The 14,930-nt window shown below is 50.6% G+C and overlaps 1 protein-coding gene across 3 annotated transcripts in view; it reads left to right on the forward strand.

Moving 5' to 3' along the window:
- The window catches only part of ITPRID1 (ITPR interacting domain containing 1), a 506,204-nt gene that overhangs the window by 244,154 nt on the left and 247,120 nt on the right, over positions 1–14,930 (forward strand). For all 3 annotated transcript variants that reach the window (XM_069215173.1, XM_069215186.1, XM_069215179.1), the window contains exon 2: positions 3,233–3,378. In XM_069215173.1, the coding sequence (XP_069071274.1) occupies positions 3,330–3,378 (49 nt within the window). In that variant the 5' untranslated portion in view covers positions 3,233–3,329. The remainder of the gene's footprint in view (positions 1–3,232; positions 3,379–14,930) is intronic.

Raw genomic sequence — 14,930 nt, forward strand, 5'->3', positions numbered from 1 at the left:
CACTGTAGCTTTTCTTATTCAGAATTATAGTTTGCGAATAAAAGTCAGTTTTTCAGTGGTGTAAGCAAGATTTGTTTCTAAATATAGCAGGAAGGTAACTTTTGAAGAAACTATTTTCTGCCTTAAATGTTTAGTAATAACTAACTCCACAAAACAGGGGCACAAAACATGTCTCTGATGAAAGCAAAAAGAGCTGACTCTGAGAAAAGAAAGGCTTGGAGGAATAATCACTCCACATTTATCCTTGAATTTTGGAGCTGGGAGTACTGAAAGGAACAGGTGATACGGAATATTTCCATGCTGAGGCTTGGCTTAAGACATGTGTGTGCCAACTAGGGGCCTATTGTAGCAGAGGCCTTTGAAGTTGATTCGTTTACAGACTTCTTAATTCTTCTCCCAGTTAAGAGGAAATCACTTTCAACAACGGCCAGGGGAAGTTTGCAGTAATGTGTCCTCACTTCTACAAGGCAGGCCCTAGGTAGAGTTTGGGAGTTGTGGACTTCAGAGCAGGTATCATATTATCTTTAACAAAGGCTTTCAGGATACATTGCAGCAGGATAAACAGGACCTGCTTCTAAGGTGGCATAGTTGAGCTGTGGAAGTCTATGGTTCAGGAGTTATCACCAAACACCATCTAGTTTGCATGATATAAATTGCTCCCCACCACCAGCTAATGAGAGCACAACTGGACGTGGGAAGATAATTCCGTTTGCTTGTTATCTGCTTGTAGGAGGACTGAGGCCTGCACATAGTTGTCCCTGCATCCAGGGCTCAGGGAGTGTTCTCACAGTTCACAAAAACTGGTCTCCTTTATCCCTAAGAGACGAGAAAACATGAAGAAGAGGTCCTAAGCAGAAGAAACAACTGCCTTTTTGGCAGTAGATTGTATTGGACCTTACTGAGTGTTGTGTTTGAAATATGTAATTGAGGCAGGCATTCATTGATGAACTGTGACCTGGACCCCATAACTCTCCCCCAGCTGTTTAGAGATAACAGGAGTGAGCAAGAAGAAGATTCTAGCATCTCCTGGAAGTGGGGATGTTGAATATTTTGACCTCTGAAGGGTCCAAGGTGCCAAGGCTCCAAAAATGCAGGTGACCCAGGCAGCAAAGAATTACCAGTTTGACCGGATCTGAGATTTGTCAGGCAAAGTTCAAGACTACTGTGGGACTACCCAGAAAAACCATCCGACCTTGTGGTGCTCTCTGCGATAATAGCATCCTGCCTTGCCTTACTGGAGGGGTTTCGGACCTACAAAAAGGTGTATATGATAAGGCAAAAATCTTGACTCGGACAAATGACTAATGCCTTAGACTTGAAATTACACAATTGACTTATATTGGTGCTCTTTATTTTCTTTGCACTTTTTGGGTTACAAACTTTGAAATGTTAAATTGCCACGTTTGTTAATCCAATTTTGACAATTTTTTTTTCATTTTGTTGATTGTATATTTTTTTCTTTTTACTAAATTAACTTGGGAACGTTAATGTTTTGTTTTCCGACCTTAATTCTGTTTTGGTGTTGCTTTAGTACTTTAGATGAGTTTCACTGTGGAAAAGTCTTCAGTTTAAAGCCATGTCTAGGAGGCCCCATTCCAGAGTTTCTTTTGAAGAGGCAATATGACTTCAAGGAAGAGCACTGAAAGTGCGCCACAAAAATGTGGCACACTTTCAGTGTACCTCCTTAAGGCAGCCCTTTTGGGGGGGTGGGAGGGTGAGGGAAGGGTGCCTCATATATCCTCCAACCATCCCCCTGCAGGCTGATGCAGTCACTCACTGCACCCACCTGCAAGAGGATCTCTCTCTCCTCTTGAAAGAGCAGGCAGGTTGCCACTTGCACTGTGAAGTATGGAGCAGCTTTCAAGCAGCTGCTCTGTATATCACTTGAATGGCTGCCCTGGGGCAGTGCATTCTTTGTAATGTGGTGCACTTTCCCTGTTTGTGCCATGACCTAAACAGGGCATGTGTGCTGCATTCATAATACAGCCACTGGAAGCTCACTGTAATTAACAATGTGCATTTTGTCCTTGGTACATTGTTGTACCATTCTTAATCATGTTCTTGTTCTTATTCTTATTCTTTTTTCTTATTTCCATTCTTATTCTTATGCTTATCTATTACAGTTATTAATTCTACTGCATTTATAGCTACTTAAACAAAACCACATCTGCCAAGCAATCTTACTTCATTTCAAAACCAATGCCAGTATGCTGACCTCCAAGCAGACTGCAACTTACAACATACTTTAAAAGACATCCTACAAATGGCAAGTCTAGAGAGACAGAACGTTCTGGTCATTAGGAAAATGGAGTCATTTCTTTACAAATGTGCTTAGAAGGGTGGTCCAAACATCCGTGATCAGTAAGAATACAGGCGGATTTCCAGGGTTGCCCATCACGTTAGTTGAGGGAAGAGATTTATTGACCCATTAAATCACATTGAAAGGAGTCAGCCAAGTGAGAGCGAAGATGGGTCTGTCTTTGAGGCTGCCGGAACCTTGCAGTCAAAGACACATCTCTTAGATTGCATATATCGCGCTGTTTATACACTGACGCCACTCCCATCCCAATTGATGACCAATTGACTCAGGCCAGCAAAGTAAAAAAAAAAATGGCTGTTAATCCCTGGGCAATGCGTGTTGTTCATAGCACACTTCGTAGTAAGCAGGCACTTTTGCACCTTCTGTCAATGTGGTATTGCAGACATCAGTTTCCTCTTTCCTTTTAGCTATATTTGCAACTTTTCCAAACATTTCAGACTTGTTTCAGGCAACCTAGGCACTGTGTGGCCTATGACTTCACTGTTTTGCTCACCATATATTTCTTGCATCTTTTATTTTACTGAGTGACATTTGCAAGTTTTTTCGGAAATATCTTTGATCTATTTCGTACAATGTTGCCTTATAATATATTATCTTGGTTCTTTTTCATGAGAATTGGGTAGTTCTTGTTTCTATTCATGTGTTTACCTGCATATACCACTGAAAACTAGGTCCACTAAACAAAAGTGCTATGCATTCCGAAGAGATAACCAATCCCCCAACAACTAAATTTTTTAATATTGATCACTGCTTTTGGGCAGAATAGGCAAAATCAGACAACATAAGACTTTGACTTCATTGAATAACAAAACAATATTTTGTCAAAGTAAATATTTTCAGGTTTGTCAAAACATAAAAATAGATGTGTCAATTATATTATTTAAAGTGCTGATTATTTTTTTTTCCCTGTAGATACTGGAATGGGCTCATTGATTCGTTGCCATGTGACACCTATCATATTTGACCAGCCCAAGCAACATGTCACTCAGCAGATAAATAATGGACTCACATGCTCAAGAGTTGCTCGGTGGAAAACTTGCTACTGAAAGAGGACGGGGGTGAGAAAATGTTTCTTTCAATAATTGAGGCAGAATTCAATGAATCATCAATTTTAGGTTTGATTTTTGTCTACTTTTTCAAAACAGATCTTACCCTGGTCTAATGCAATAAATAATACATCCGTCCCTCAACTCTTCGAGATTATTTGGAGTTGAGGACAGTTGGGAAGACGTTTTAGGTAGCTCATGTGAATTTAGTAGCTATTTAGGTGTGTCATAAAATATAAAATATATTTAGAAATGTCATAAGAGAGTGCGTCTGCCACAAGAGGGAGGACAATTGGCAGCTGCAGTGTAATATTTGCAGCAAGATAGCACGTTCTAATAGTATGTAAAATATACAATGTTGCAGTCACCATGCCTTTGATGCTACCACTGATGCACCAGTTTAATTTTCCTATGATAAATTGCTTTCTGTTCCGCACGGTCTACTCTCAGCAAAGCATATAGTATTGTGTGAGGGAAACTAAAAGGCAAACCCATTATGCTTTCAGGAAATTAACTATCTCATCCATTTATTTTTTAATGTTTTTCCTGGGAACAGTAAGACTCTATGGATATAGGTGGTCATTACAACCCTGGCGGTCGGTGTTAAAGCGGCGGTAAGACCGCCAACAGGCCGGTGGTAAAAATTTTGCAATTACGACCGAGGCGGAAACCGCCAACAAAGACAGCCACTTTAACACTCCGACCGCCACGGCGGTACAAACAAACAGCGCGGTGGTCACCGCCAACAGACAGGCGGGAGACAATGTACCGCCCACACTATTATGACAGGCCAATCCGCCACCTTTTCCTGGGCGGATTCACTGCGGATAAAAACACGGCGGAAACAGGAATCACTCACCTCTACACACCCCACGAGGAATGAGGACGCCATGGACCCGGAACTCCAAATCCTCCCTGCAATAGTCTTCCTGCTCCTCTACCAGGAGCACGAATGCCAGCGGCGAAGACCACGGTGAGTACTGCACCTACGACACAGGGGAGGGGGGAGGAAAAAAACAGGGACACACACACGCAACACCCCCACCCCCACCCTCACCCACTACAACACACACACACTAATGCATATCAATACATCACAGTTACACCCCCCAAACCCCCTAGAAGAATGCAAAGACAATAGAAAATGAGTGTAAACATTGTAATATATTAAAAGCAAGTAGGCAGAAATATATATGTACACCATGTACATAATATATACCAAGCATAGTAGTCTAGGTAGTGCACTAAGAAAGTCTGTGGAACACTGGGACCACACGGTATGGGCGAGGCCCACACAAGATCCCCGACCATGACGGAGAGAACACTGCAGGGGCATCAGAGAGCAACTAAACAGGCACCTCAGGGGGAGGGAAAGGGGGGTCACCCCAGCCGCTTGAGTGCACGACGCCAAATCCACGAGGGGGCCACATGCCCACTGTTCAAGCCTGGGGAGTGCAAAGCCACAGTCTCTCAAGTCTATACAGTGGGTGGGTTGCCCACTGCCATATCCTGGGGAGTGCAAAGCCACAGTCTCTCAAGTCTCTACAGTGGGTGGTTTGCCCACTGCTTTATCCTGGGGAGTGCAAAGCCACAGTCTCTCAAGTCTCTACAGTGGGTGGGTTGCCCACTGCCATATCCTGGGGAGTGCAAAGCCACAGTCTCTCAAGTATCTACAGTGGGTGGTTTGCCCACTGCCATATGCTGGGGAGTGCAAAGCCACAGTCTCTCAAATCTCTACAGTGGGTAGTTTGCCCACTGCCATATCCTGGGGAGTGCAAAGCCACAGTCTCTCAAGTCTCTACAGTGGGTGGGTTGCCCACTGCCATATCCTGGGGAGTGCAAAGCCACAGTCTCTCAAGTCTCTACAGTGGGTGGGTTGCCCAGTGCCATATCCTGGGGAGTGCAATGCCACAGTCTCACAAGTGGATGACAGTCTCCACTGGGTCTGGAGGGGGCATGGTGCCCAGAGTGCTTCATCTTGCCAAGGATTGGGGTAGTGGATGCTTTTCTCCACTGGTTCTGGAGGGGGCTTGGTGCCCACAGTGCTTCATCCTGCCAAGGATTGGGGTAGTGGATGCTTTTCTCCACTGGTTCTGGAGGGGGCATGGTGCCCAGAGTGCTTCATCCTGCCAAGGATTGGGGTAGTGGATGCTTTTCTCCACTGGTTCTGGAGGGGGCTTGGTGTCCAGAGTGCATCATTCACCCTTTGACGGACTCAGTTGTGTCAGTGCCCTTGCTGCTCATGGACCAGCGGTGCTTGAGACGGCGGTGCCCTGTTCAGCGGTGCTTGAGATGGCGGTGCCCTGTGCAGCGGTGCTTGAGACGGTGGTGCCCTGTTCAGCGGTGCTTGAGATGGTGGTGCCCTGTGCAGCGGTGCTTGAGACGGCGGTGCCCTCTTCAACGGTGCTTGAGATGGCGGTGCCCTCTTCAGCTGTGCTTGAGACGGCGGTGCCCTCTTCAGCGGTGCTTGAGACGGCGGTGCCCTGTGCAGCGGTGTTTGAGACGGCGGTGCCCTCTTCAGCGGTGCTTGAGACGGCGGTGCCCTGTTCAGCGGTGCTTGAGACGGCGGTGCCCTGTTCAGCGGTGCTTGAGATGGCGGTGCCCTGTTCAGCGGTGCTTGAGATGTAGGTCTCCATTGTAGGGTCTAAGCTGCTAGCGGTCCTTCATGGCCCAGTGGGGCTTTTGCTGGCAGTCCTTCATGGCCCAGCGGGGCTTTTGCTGGCCGTCCTTCATGGCCCAGCGGGGCTTTTGCTGGCGGTCCTTCATGGCCCAGCGGGGCTTTTGCTGGCGATACTTCAAGGCCCAGCAGGGCTAGTGCTGGCGGGGGCCTCCTGGGCAGGTGGGCTGGTGCTGGCGGTGGCCTCCTGGGCAGCTGGGCTGGTGCTGCCGGGGGCCTCCTGGGCAGCTGGGCTGGTGCTGGTGGTGGCCTCCCGGGCAGCTGGGATGGTGCTGGCAGTGGCCTCCTGGGCAGCTGGCCTGGTCCTGGCGGTGGCCTCCTGGGCAGGTGGGCTGGCGCTGGCCTCCTGGGCAGCTGGCCTGGTGCTGGTGGTGGGCTCCTGGGCAGCTGGGCTAGTGCTGGCGGTCCTGTCCTGGGTAGCTGGGATGTTGCTGGAGGTGGACTCCTGGGCATCGGGATGATGGCGGTCTTCTCCGCTGTGCTGCTCTTCCCAGACTTGCTGGGTTTCTTGTGGCCCTTCCCCACCTTGGAAGGTGTCACAGCTGACTCCACACTCCCACCAGGACCCCTGGGAGCGGCTTTGGTGGCTATAGTCTTCCCCCTCTCCCACCGGGCACTGGCCAACTTCTGATGCTTCACAGGTGGGGGACTGTCTGTGCTGTGGCTCCGTGCCACACTGGCTGCCCTGGTAGCCGGTGCACTCCAGATTCCGGTGACTACAGGCACCACTGGTCCTGGAGATGTTGTGTCTGAGGTGCTAGTTCGGGACCTATGAGACGGACGGGGTGGGGAGGTGTGGGAAAGAGGTCAAAGTTGGACAGGAAAAGTTTTTTGGACACACTGGGACGGGTAGCTGGAGGGGGTTCGGGAGTGGAGGAAGAGGTGGTGGTTGTTGGAGGTGTACGTTTGGTGACTCTGGGTGAAGGTGCATGCGCTGGAGGCTGTCGTGAGGTGGATGGCTGTTGGGTGGGTGTGTGCCTGCGTTTGTGTATCTTGGGAGGGGGCGTCACAGACACACTGGGAGAGGACACAGGGGACGTGTGAATGGTAGTGGGGGTGGTGACTGCACGTGAGTGGGGTGTGGTGGTGGGTGTGCTGGAGAGGGACGTAGTGGCTGTAGAGGTAGTGCATGCAGGTGTGAGTGTAGACGAGACTGGGAGGGAGGAGGGAGACGAGGAGGAGGGGGACACAGTGGAGGCAGTGGATGTTGTTGTGTCTGCATGTGTGTGATGCTTGCGTGAGTGCCTGTGAGATGTGTGGTGCTTATGTGTGCCTGAGCTTCCCTTGTGTGTTGACGTGTGTGCATGTTGGTCTGTAGGTGTGCTTGGGATAGGCTGAGGTACAGGGGATTGGGTTGTGGTGGAGGAAGTTGGAGGGTGAGGTTAGAGACGGGGACAATGGCTGCCATCAGTGCTGAGGCCAGAGTCTGAAAAGCTCGCTGAAGGGCCGCCTGACCAGAATGAATGCCCTCCATTGCATTGGTTTGTTGCAACTGCCTCTCTACACCCTGGATGGCATTCAGAATGGTAGACTGGCCAACAGTGAGGGACCTGAGGAGGTCAATGGCCTCCTCACTGAGGGCAGCAGGGGTGACTGGGGCAGGGCCTGAGGTACCTGGGGCGAAGGTGATGCCCACCCTCATGGGTGAGCGGGTACGGGGCAAAGGCTGAGGGGCTGCTGGGAGGGCGGTGCTGGTAGGGGGGGTGGCGGCTGTACCTGTAGATGTGGGGGGCACAGATGTTGCCGCAACCACAAGGGAGCTCCCATCAGAGGACGAATCAGTGTAGCTGGTGTCAGCTCCTGTCCCTGCTGTGGAGCTCCCCTCGCCCTCTGTCCCACTGGTGATCTCTGAGTCTGTTGTCTCGCCCTCCAGGGCCATGTGGGATGCAGCTCCTCGTGCTCCGGTGCCACTGCTCCTCCGCCTGATGATGCTAATGCACACAAGAACAGGGAGACTACAAAAAGGGGGGAAGACAGAAGAAAGACATGTTGAGTGCATGCATTACCGCTACCGTTGGCGGACACGACAGACACAGAAGCCCCCTGCACTAAGCCGCGCTCTTGGGCTCCACTGTTCATTTCCTGGGAAATGGCCTACAAGGCTATGGACGACATCTGCACACATAGATGACACAGGGGCATGACTGGGTGTACTTGGCACTCTACAGAGGTGGGGTGGGGTGCCACATGGCCTGCTTTACGGAGGGGCCTTGCCTACGGAACTCACCCTGGCCTAGGGAAACCCACAGCCCACCTCCCCCACCCAGACACCTCCACTTCGCGCAAAGTCACCAGAATGAGAGTAAACTCACCCCCTTGTGGCTGTTGTGATGCCCTCAAGCGCACATCCAACTCCGGGTAGGCCACCGCCAGGATCCTGAACATCAGGGGGGTCATGGTGCGACGGGCACCCCTCCCACGGTGGGAGGCCATCCCCAGCTGAGCCTCCGCCGTCTTCTTGCTCCAGCGGCGAATGTCCTCCCATCTTTTCTGGCAGTGGGTGCTCCGTCTGTGGTAGACCCCCAGGGTCCGGACGTCCTTGGCGATGGCACACCAAATATCTTTTTTCTGGTGGGCGCTGACCTACATGAAATGTACAGGGGAAAAAGAGAAGTTATTACCAGCTGCACCATCAAAGTGATTGGCCCCCATCCCTACCCTTGGCATGTGGCACACGCATTCACCGTCTTTCATGCACGCAACACTCTCCCCCCTTCCTTCTTACATCCAGCCCTCTCCACACAGGCATAGCCCATACAACATGCTCCCTGTCTACTTACCTGTTTGTCTGGAGGACTGTAGAGTAGCGTGTACTGGGGGAGGACCCCATCCACAAGCTTCTCCAACTCCTCCGATGTGAAGGCAGGGGCCCTTTCCCCAGACAATCAAGTCATTGTCTCTTCCAGACTGAAGTCACAGCAGCACTTGCAGTGTAGGTCCTCTCCTGTCGATGATCAGGTATCGAGTGATTGAACCGATAGAAAATGGCGGTCACGTCCGCGGCGGTGCGTACCGTCACCGCCGGCATATATCGTCATTGGCTCCTGGGACCCATAGGTTCCAATGTTAACCAATGCAGCATTGCGCCGCGGTCTTCGACCGCCTACCGCGACTGTGTAGAACACCAGCGCAGTTACCTCACATCCCATTGTCCCACTTTGCAGGTCAGGCAGCCGCCATTTCAGGGGCCCACATGGCTTAATTTCCAACTGCGTCACACATACCTAGGCCTAGACTCAACACACATACAGGCCACCTTTTGTGTATGATTGGTGTTCTGGGTAAACTGTGGGTACGTACCTCTGAGTTGTTTGACTCTGTGCTCGCTGTTGTCCTTCATAGGCACCGTCCGCTGGGACATGTGAGGAGATGGCGGCATCCTCCGGTGTACCGACCGTTGGTGGACCTGTCGACAATAGAGGAGCGGCATGTGATTATCACATACCGGCTTGACCGTGCCACAATCCAGGAACTGTGTACCCAGTTGGAGCCAGACCTGTTGTCAGCAATCCGCCATCCCACAGGAATCCCCCCCTCAAGTGCAGGTGCTGTCAGTGCTCCATTTCCTTGCAAGTGGGTCATTTCAAACAACAGTGGCCATAGCATCAGGGATGTCCCAGCCTATGTTTTCCAACGTATTGTCAAGAGTGTTGTCTGCCCTTCTGAAACACATGCGGAGCTACATCGTTTTCCCTCAGGTGGAGGATTTGCCTACAGTGAAAGGTGATTTCTATGCCCTGGGACACATCCCCAACATCATAGGTGCCATTGATGGGACTCATGTGGCTTTGGTCCCCCCCCACAGGAGTGAACAGGTGTACAGAAACCGGAAGAGTTATCCTTCTATGAATGTACAGATGGTATGTTTGGCAGACCAGTACATCTCCCATGTGAATGCCAAGTTCCCTGGCTCAGTGCATGACGCCTACATCCTGTGGAATAGCAGCATCCCTTATGTGATGGGTCAACTCTAGAGGCACCGTGTGTGGCTATTAGGTGAGCACCTGGAGGCAAGTCAGTGGGAATGGTTGTCTGGGTCTGGGGATATCCCTCCAGGTTAGTGCGTGTCTAACAGTTGTCCCTCACCATTTGCAGGTGACTCTGGTTACCCCAACCTGTCATGGCTACTGACCCCAGTGAGGAATCCCAGGACAAGGGAAGAGAAACACTACAAAGAGGCCCGTGGGCGAACTAGGAGGGTGATAGAGCGGACCTTCGGCCTCCTGAAGACCAGGTTCAGGTGCCTCCATATGACAGGTGGATCCCTATTCTACTAACCAAAGAAGGTGTGCCAGATCATCATGGCCTGCTGTATGCTTCACAACTTGGCTTTGCGACGACAGGTGCCTTTTCTGCAGGAGGATGATCCAGATGGCGGTGTTGTTGCAGCTGTGGAGCCTGTGGACAGTGAAGACGAGGAAGCAGAGGAAGAAGACATGAACAACAGGGACTCAGTGATCCAGCAATATTTCCAATGAGACACAGGTAAGAGTACACACCTGCCTACTGCATGTACTTTAACACTATTACCTCTCTACTGTCTGTCGTTTTCACCCAGTGTATGGTCACTGAGCTGTCACTTTCCCTTACGATTTCACAGATGTGGGTCCCACTGTGTGACATCTGCTTAGATTCCTCATGGACTATAGGTGTGTGACATAGGTGTGTTGACATTATAATTGAAAGAGCATTTTGTCACTGCAATTGATAATACGCTATTTCGAAATAACAGACAGACTCCAGATTGTTTTGTGCTTTAAGTGTGTTTATTTTAGTGCTCAATATTGGAGGGGGTAGTGAAATGGTGAGGGGTGATGGCGGAGGAATGTCCATGGCAGAGTCCAGTCTATTAGTCTCACAGGTGCATTGCCCAAATGGGCATAGGAAGTGGAGCTGGGGCAGTTTAAGGATGGACAGGGTGACAAAGTGGGACAGTAGGATGACAATCAGGGTGGTCTCATTTCTTGGCGGGGGTCTTGGCATCGTGCTCTGTCTTTGTCCTGGATCTCAGGGGCCGTTTGCGGGGTGGTTCTCCCTCTGCAGGGGGTGGGGTGCTGGTGTGGTGGTCCTGTGGAGGGGGCGTCCTGTCCACTAGCGCCGGCGGAGGTGGTGGGCAGTTCATCGTCCATGCTAGTGTCAGGGGCCCCTTGTAGTGCCACAGTGTCCCTCCTGGTGTTGAGTACTTCCTTCAGCACCCCTACGATGGTGCCCAGGGTGGAGCTGATTGTTCTGAGTTCCTCCCTGATGCCCAAATACTGTTCCTCCTGCAGGCGCTGGGTCTCCTGAAACTTGGCCAGTACCGATGCCATCGTCTCCTGGGAGTGGTTGTAGGCTCCCATGATGGAGGAGAGGGCCTTGTGGAGAGTGGGTTCCCTTGGCCTGTCCGCCCCCTGTCGCACAGCAGCCCTCCCAGTTCCCCTGTGTTCCTGGGCCTCCGTCCCCTGGACCGTGTGCCCACTACCACTGCCCCCAGGTCCCTGTTGTTGGGGTGGTGGGTTATTCTGGGTTCCTTGTAGTGGTGGACACACAGCTGATTGACGTGTCCTGGGGATGGAGGTATAAGCCCGCTGGGTGGGTGCTGTGCTGGTGTTTCCAGAGGGGGGAAGGTCTGTGGTGGCCTGTGCCAGAGTGAGGGGAACCGACTGTCCTGAGGTCCCCTATGGGCTGGGCTGGTCATCTAGATCCAGTTGGACAGAGGTGCTGTCATCCCTGTGGGCCTCTTCTGTTGGTGGTGTGGACATGTGTGGACTCTCCTTTCCGGTGACGTTGGGTAGGGGTCCTGCAGGGGTATAAAAGGATGGTTATTACATCTTTGTGTGTCATGGTGTGCAATGGGTGGGTGACCGTGTACCCCAGTGCTTGCATTCCTGTGTGGGACCTTGTGTGATGATGGTTTAGGGGGTTGTATGGGTATGTGCAGTGGGCATGCTTTAGTGATAGGTGTCCATGCTTTGTTGTTGCATGTAGGGCTTGGTGTTGGGATGGGTGGTTTGTGATGTTGGGACATATGTGAGGAGTTGGGGTGCTGGGGGTGAGGGTGAGGGTGGGGGTATGTGATAGCATGTAGATAGGGTGGGGGATGTAATAATTAAGATTTGTCTTACCAGAGTCCATTCCTCCAACTACTCCTGCGAGGCCCTCAGGATGCAGAATCGCCAAGACCTGCAACTCCCATGTTGTTAGTTGTGGGGGAGGAGGTGGGGGTCCGCCGCCAGTCCGCTGAACCACCTGGTGGTGTCTTGAGACCACGGAACACACCTTCCCCCGTAGGTCGTTCCACCTCTTCCTGATGTCCTCCTGATTTCTTGGGTGCTGTCCCACTGCGTTGACCCTGTCCACTATTCTTCGCCATAGCTCCATCTTCCTTGCAATTGAGGTGTGTTGCACCTGTGCTCCGAATAGCTGTGGCTCTACCCGGACGAGTTCCTCCACCATGACCCTGAGCTCCTCCTCCGAGAACCTGGGGTTTCTTTGCCGTGCCATGGGGTGGTGTAGGTGATGTGTGTGGTGATAAGTGTGCTGATATGTAGTGGTGTGTTATGTGAGGTGTGTGGACGTTCTGTGGATGATGGTGTTGTGTGCCTGTGGATGCTGTTGTTCTTGCTGGTGGTGTCTCTCGCTGGCCTTCTTTCTGAATTTGTGGTCTTGGGGGGTTTGTGGGTGATGTGGGTGTGTGTTTTATATTGTAATGGGTGTGTGGGAGTGTTGTGTGTATGTGTATCAGGTGTGTGTATTTCGAATTGTCCAATGTGGAAGTGTTTTGCAAGAGTGTGTGTATTTTGAGCGCGGCGTTGTGTACCGCCAATGGAATACCGCGGTAGAAAGACCGCCGCGTGGATTCATGTGTCGTGATAGTGTGGGCGTATTTCTGTTGGCGTGACGGTGGAGGATTTGTTATCGCCAGTTTATCACTGACCTTTGGTGTGGCGGACTTATGTAGGTGTCTGTATTTTGGCGGATTCCGAAATGTGGGTCATGATAGCTGTGGCGGAATTCTGCGGCCACGGCGGTGTGTTGGCGGTCTTCTGCACGGCGGTAAGCGGCTTTTACCGCCAATGTTGTAATGACCGCCATAGTCTCTTGGTACTTTTAGGAAATTCCCTCATGTATCAGGTTAATTAATTCCATGCACAGGCAAACCTCTACTGCTGTAGGAAAGGAGCTTAAGAGAGTAAACCACTTTCTAAGTTAATCATTACTGTATCCAGTAGTTTTGTGTTACTATAGGGCTGTAGCACTGTTAGAAGTGGGGCCTCTAGTTGGCAGTAGTTTGAGCCCTGTCCAAGTAGGGACCCTCACTCTATTCAGAATAAAGGAGTCACACAGCTAAGATGACCCCTGCTCGCCCCGTTGGTAGCTTGGCACGAGTAATCCGGCTTATCTCAGACGCAATGTATACATTATTTGTACACACACACACACACACAGTAACACAGTGACAACACTACAAAAGGACTTCACACCAGTTTAGAAAAATACCCAGAGTCTGAGTAAAAGAAGACCAACATGGCAAAAATCCAACACAAACAAGTCAAGATATCACTTTTAAAAGTTTAAGCATGTTTGTGCTATTTTGGTCTACAGTGGTACAGCCAGCGTTGCATCCAGCAGCGGTGCTAGCACTGCAACAGATCGTTCCAGCGATGTATCGATTTACAGTGGTGCTGGGAGTCAGTGCATCAATTTTCTCCTCACGATCACCAGAACTCACTTCCAAGGGACCATGGACTGGATTTGGCACCACTTGGCAGGTCAGGACTCTCAGCAAGAGAGCACAGATATTGGCAGGTGAAGTCCTTGATGGCCCTGAGACTTCTTAACAGGGGCAAGCTCAACTCAAGCCCTTGGAGAACCTTGGAAGCAGGGTGTAGAAAGCAACGTCCAGTCCTTTCACTCCCAGGACAGACGCAGCAAACAGCAGGCCAGCACAACAAAGCAACAGGCAGAGTGGCAGTCCCTTCTACAGCATTCAGCTCTTCTTCCTGGTAGAATGTCCTCAGTGCAGAAGTATTCTAATTATGTGGTGTCAGAGGTCCATTACTTATAACCATTTCTGTCTTTAAGATAGGGAAACTTCAAAGAGAAGTATTTGTAGTGCACAAGACCCTGCCTTTCCCTGCCCTGGCCCAGACACATTCCAGGGGGTTGGATACTGCTTTGTGTGAGGATAGGCACAACCCTATTTAGGTTCAAGTGTTAGCTCCTCCGACCACTCTAGCTCTGGAAGACCCATTAGCCTGCTAATGGGCCATCAGGATATGCATGGCCCACCACAGCTCCCTTTGTGTGACTGTCTAGAGAAATGCACAACAGCCCAACTGTCATCCCGACCCAGATGTGTATTCAGCCGACAGGCAGAGGCACAGAATGGTTATGCAAGAAAATGCCCACTTTCTAAAAGTGGCATTTTCAAACTTACAATTCAAAAACCAACTTCACCAAAAGATGCATTTTTAAATTGTGAGTTCAGAGACCCCAAACTTCATTTCTCTATCTGCTCCCATTGGGATATTACACTTTAAAGATATTTCAAGGCAATCCCATGTTACCCTATAGGCGAGATAGGTCTTTGAATAGTGAAAAACTAAATTAGATGTATTTCACTATCAGGACATCCAAAACACCCCAGTACATGTCCTACCTTTTAAATACCCTGCACCCTGCCCATGGGCCTGCCTTGGGCCTTCTATATGGGTGGAGTCCAAGTAATAAAAGTGAAGGTTTGGGCCTGGCAAGTGGGTGCACATAGGAAGTCAGCATGACACTTTAAAACTGCACACACAGGCACTGCAATGGCAGGCCTGAGACATGTTTGCGGGGCTACTCATGTGGGTGGCACAATCAGTGCTATAGGCCACTAGTAGCATTTGACATAAAGGCCCTGAGC

The sequence above is a fragment of the Pleurodeles waltl genome, chromosome 2_1, assembly GCF_031143425.1.
Source record: "Pleurodeles waltl isolate 20211129_DDA chromosome 2_1, aPleWal1.hap1.20221129, whole genome shotgun sequence".
Taxonomy (NCBI): Eukaryota; Metazoa; Chordata; class Amphibia; order Caudata; family Salamandridae; genus Pleurodeles; species Pleurodeles waltl.